Source organism: Salvia miltiorrhiza, chromosome 4, assembly GCF_028751815.1.
Source record: "Salvia miltiorrhiza cultivar Shanhuang (shh) chromosome 4, IMPLAD_Smil_shh, whole genome shotgun sequence".
NCBI lineage: Eukaryota > Viridiplantae > Streptophyta > Magnoliopsida > Lamiales > Lamiaceae > Salvia > Salvia miltiorrhiza.
This window is the reverse complement of record NC_080390.1, coordinates 20,761,508-20,766,606: the sequence shown is the minus strand read 5'-3', so window position 1 is coordinate 20,766,606 and position 5,099 is coordinate 20,761,508. Positions and strand designations below refer to the sequence as shown.

The 5,099-nt window shown below is 39.3% G+C and overlaps 1 protein-coding gene across 1 annotated transcript; it reads left to right on the top strand.

Annotated features, from left to right (window-relative positions):
• Positions 1 to 330: 330 nt before the first annotated feature.
• LOC131023131 (uncharacterized) lies at positions 331 to 1,570 on the top strand. Its single transcript, XM_057952675.1, has 3 exons — positions 331 to 641; positions 1,106 to 1,213; positions 1,292 to 1,570. The coding sequence occupies exons 1-3, from the start codon at positions 558 to 560 to the stop codon at positions 1,568 to 1,570; spliced, it is 471 nt and encodes a 156-aa protein (XP_057808658.1). The 5' UTR covers positions 331 to 557.
• Positions 1,571 to 5,099: the final 3,529 nt, after the last annotated feature.

Below are 5,099 nucleotides of genomic sequence, written 5' to 3'. Positions count from 1 at the left end.
GGATTAAATTTCAGAGGCATCCTACGAAGGGGTAAGTATTTTAGTTTAAATTATTGTTTCTCGTACACCATGATTAAGTGATAAAATTACTTGTACACAGTGTGTTGGAGGAGCCAATCGGCCTGTCCAAAGCTTGCACGCGCACATTTAAGATGTTTGATAACCCAGGCGGGTACACATGGAAGTAGACGCCCCAGGCGATGAAGGATACATTTTTTGGTGACTTACAGGTACAATTAAATTTATAGTACATATAAATATATCATATTAAATTGTTAAAATGTTTGATATTAAATTAATTCTCATTCTTTCAACAGAAAGAGTTTAGTTGGCAGCCCGAGGATGAGCATGACGTGAGGAAAATGTGGGAGAAAAACGCCCGCAAAAGGTACTCCGACATGATGAGCGACTACAAGAAAGAGCTCAAGGAGTGTACCCGCCAAGGGAGAGAGATGTCTAGACTCGTTTGGATGACTCCCGATTTTTGAACTGGACTCCAGGAATACTGGCAGCGTCCCGAGGTTGAGGCTGTTTCTACACGAGCACGTGCCAACCGGATGTCCGAGCCTGATGGGGAGGGTACAGGGATCAGTAGGCACGTGGGCGGGTCTCAGTCGACTCGTATCCTGCAGCAGTATATGGTTAGTAATTAACAAATAATTAAGTTCATAAGTATATATATATATATATATATATATATATAAATATATATAAATTATTTATCTTATATAATTAGGTTCATAAGTATATATATATATATACATATATTTATATATGGTGCAGTTATAGTGAGAACCACAATTATCGTGAGAACATAAGAACCAATAAAATTACTGCATCTGCTATACAAATTAATGCATCCGCTATTAAATTTAATGCATCAAAAAAAAAATAATTTTTTTGCTCCCTTCAGGATTCAAACCCAGCATCTGCATCCATCCACCGTAGATCTTGATGATCGAATGACTTAAAATGGTTCTCTGTTCTTATTTTATTAGTGGTTCTTATTTGAACCTCTCCCTATTTATATATATATATATATATATATATATATATAATATCTTAACTAATATAACTTATTTATCTTATATAAATGCATCTACAGAGCTTGGAGCCTGATTTTCCCCAGGATGCACCGAACTATGCCACCTTCCTCCGCCTCCACATGTACGCCGACGGAAGTTATACGTCGGAGAAAGATGCAAGAATTGACGTAAGTGTTTAAGTTTATTCAAATATTTAGTGAATGTATTTATTTTCTAACAATTATGCATTGTTATGTATGAATTAGGCCGAGGTTCATCGACTGGCCGCTGCCACAGGACGAGAGTCACGGCTAGATGAGGTGTATTTGGAGGTGGTGCATCCGGATAGGTCACGGATCTACGGCGTCGGGAGTGCCGGGCAGAGTCAGGCTAGTAGGGGGTCTATCCGCAGCACGGGCACTTCTGCGATGTCTCAGCAGCTTTATGAGACACGGATCTCCACGCTGGAGGAGCGATTGGCGGCAGAGCAAGCAGCACGCCAAGAGATGCAGGACCGCATGGCTCAATTGGAGGCATTTATGTAACATCCCGTATTTAGTTTACCTTACAATAGTATCGAAATACTATTGAGAGTTAAGGACTAGCTTACTAAAGACGAGAGGAAGATATCGATGGATGGTAATATGAGTGAAATAGAGATGTTAAGGGAATTGAGAATGATGTTAGAACTAAGATGGAGATGTTATTTGTTTTCGAGTGAGACGAAGTGCTAGAGATAGAGTCGAGGTAGTGTTTGAGAGTTGCTATAAAGAGGATTAATCTAGAATGACGATTAGAGTAATGACGAGTGATGATCCGTTTAATGTGATAACTCTGTGAGCTATTTGTTTAACGTTATGTGATTTACTTGATACGTGCGCACTTATTTTTGAGTCATGTGTGATTTTCGAAAATTAGCACACATGATTTTTATTTACCACCACACATTCCTACACTCACATCCATTATTTTAATCTCTTTCTCACATGTGGGATTAGGCGGATTAGACATGTTGTTAAGGGGGAGACAAAGTACTATTTGAGCATTTAATGCTTCTTATCTTAAAGAATAAGAATCTTGTTTAAAACCAAAGAGTCTCTCTCTCTTTCCGTCATTCTCATCATTTTCGGCCCTTCAACTTCTTCTCTCTCCCTCACGACATTCTCTCTCTCCTCCATTGGAGACGAAGCTCAAGCTGTTACAGTCCTAACTGTGATATAATACTCCGCTAAATCTAGCCTTAAACATTTTCTACGCTTGATTCAAGAAGTTTAGTGGAGTTTAAAACTTGAAGAACCGAGAAAAGACGTCCTTTTTCTTGTAACTGTTTGAGTAAGTGTTCTGATCTTTTGGATCTAGACTTGTTGGGAGATGTATGTGGTGTTATGCGTGTGTAAAAGGATGTTTTAAGCATGAGAAACTCCCCCTCCTCCATCTTCTTCATTTTCGAAAAACTTGGGTTCATACCCTTTAAAAATCTTTCTTTTCTTAAACCGAGATGAGAAATGTGTCATATGTGATGATTCGTATGTTATATGTGATGATTTGAAGTGATTAAGATGTGTTTTACAAAACTTAGTCTTGAGATATGAGTTTTTGCAAAATTTAGTTTGATATATGAATTTGGAAAAAAAATCTGTAAGTTATGTCTTGAATGATGTTTTGATGTTGAGTAAGAACGTATGAAAAGAGTTGCGTGATTTTGATGATTTTAGAGTTTGTAGAGTTCGTAAGTGGGTTATGATGATGCATGATAAGTATTTTCGATGTTGAGAGTGTTTGATGACTTTTGAGAATGAAAAAGTTGATGAGTTTTCGAGTTGCTCTTGACTGCATCGTTCTGTCTTGAGTTTTGCTCTACTCAGCCGAGAAATCATTCCTCCGCTCTGGCATTTTGATTCTTCTGACGTTTGATTTCTCGGAACCGAGAAGTCATTCCTCGGGTATGCCAAAGAAATCGTTTCCCCGCTGGCATGCCAGAGAAGTCGTTTCCCCGCTGGCATACCAGAGAAAATCATTTCCCCGCTGGTATGCCAGAGAGTTCATTTCCCCGCTGCCCTGCCAGCGAGTTCATTTCTCTGCTGACGATCGATTCCTCTGATGTTTGATTCCTCTGGCGACAAAGAGTTCGCCATTCCTCTGGCATTTCTCTGCTGCTATGCCAGAGAGTTCATGATTCCTCTGCCCTGGCGGGTATTTCTCCGCTGTCCTGCCGAGCTGCTCTACTCCGCTCTGCTGAGTTTTCCACTCCGACCACCGAGCATTTCTCTGCTCTGGTCTCCGATTCAAACTTGTGTTTGCTTGCTTGTGATATGTTTATGAGTGAGTTGTATGCTTAAGTGTTTATGCATGCCTATGTGCTTGATTGCTTTTAATCTAGCCTTTGAGTGTTAAGTTGAGAATAAGATTAGAGTTTTGTCATAGAAACGAGTGATTAGACGGAGATAAGCTGGAGAATATTTTGATGAGTGTTATAATAAGTTTAAGGTTAAGCTTTTTGTGAGGAAGTTTCTAAGTAGTTCCTCACTTGTTGCATGCACTACTCCGATGTTTACAACTACAGAGACCAGTCGAGGACGTAAGTGAAGATCTTTCCGAGTACCACCTACATTTCGCCGAGCTCTACAGGTGGGCAGTATGTTGAGAATATGTTGAGTATGCAAATATTACGAGCTTTCTGAAATGACTTTATGATGTTATGAGTTTATCAAATGTTGAGTTAAATGATGTTTATGAACTGTTTGACTTGCCAATATTTCTGATGATGAACTTGTGTGTTACCCTCTACTGATGAGACGAATTCGGATCCTGCCAAAAGTGGGGTTGTGTACACAGAGGTGACTGTGAGCCGTCTTTGGGTCGGCCGGTCACGGTGCTTGAGAAGGAGGCCTACTTCTCAGTACCTTGGTTATGATGATGAGTTGTAGAGGCGGTACATACATGTTGATTACTTGTCTGCAGACACTTCTTTATGATGTTAATTATGAAAACTGCATGCACAGATTTCTTTGACGCTAACTTTATTTCTGTGTTTTGCTGATGTTATGGCAAGTTTCAAACATATAGCTCTAAGAGCACCTTTCTTGTTTTTTTTGGCGTCTGCCCACTGAGTATTATGTACTCACGCCCTGCATATATTTCTAAATGTGCAGGTTAAGCATGGTCGGAGGATGGCTCGGATGATCACCCTTTTGTCACACTTTCACCTCTGTGGCATCTTTATGCTTTTGAGTTGTTCTAGACTTATTTAAGGAATACACTCTCAGCTATATGTCTCCATACATATAGTTTGATCACCTTTTGTTGTGTAACTCTGTACATATTGAATCCATGTAAATATTGACCTATGATCGTTTGTTATATGTTGACAAAAACTCTGATGCTTTGGTTTATATAGTGATGCCGATGTTTACGATCTAGAAAGAATGTTGTGATGTCAAAGTTAGTATGAATGTTTATCTTGCTTCCGCTTAAAGACGAGATCAGTTTTCCAGCCTTTGTTTCCTTCGTTTATATTAGTCGTATCGATACCCAGTCTACGCTATCACTGGCTAGACGTCGGGCTGCGACAGTTTATGAGGATGTATAATGCTCAACCACCTCCACCCCCTGATGCCGATGATGATGATGATGATGATGATGATGATGATGATGATGATGATGATGATGATGATGATGATGATGCTGCTTAGGACTTTCCGTCTTTTATTACCATGCTAGACTTATATTTATGTTTTCAAACAAAATTACATTTGCACTTTCTTTTCAAATTTATGTTTATTCTTCTATATATTTCAAGTGCTTTAATTATTAAAACTAGGGTTAAGCATCAAATAAGCCCCTAACGTAGAGGCCCTTATTACATCTAACACCCTATGGCAAAGGGTGTGTCAATCAAGCCCCTGAAGTACTTAATTTCCGCCAACTAAGCCCTTCGGCCTAACGGACGTTTAACACCGTTAACTATTTAAAAAAAAAAAATTCTTCGTGTACCGGGTGTTCGACGAAATGCCTGCTAGAAATCATCAAACTGATCCAATACAGCAGCAACTTCCCTGATTGCTTTCGATTTTG

Excerpts from the sequence above, each read along its gene's own strand:
- LOC131023131 (XM_057952675.1), top strand. The coding sequence starts at position 558 with ATGTCCGAGCCTGATGGGGAGGGTACAGGGATCAGTAGGCACGTGGGC. Across the intron at positions 642-1,105 it reads GTATCCTGCAGCAGTATATG|AGCTTGGAGCCTGATTTTCC; the intron begins GTTAGTAATTAA and ends ATGCATCTACAG. Across the intron at positions 1,214-1,291 it reads AGAAAGATGCAAGAATTGAC|GCCGAGGTTCATCGACTGGC; the intron begins GTAAGTGTTTAA and ends TGTATGAATTAG.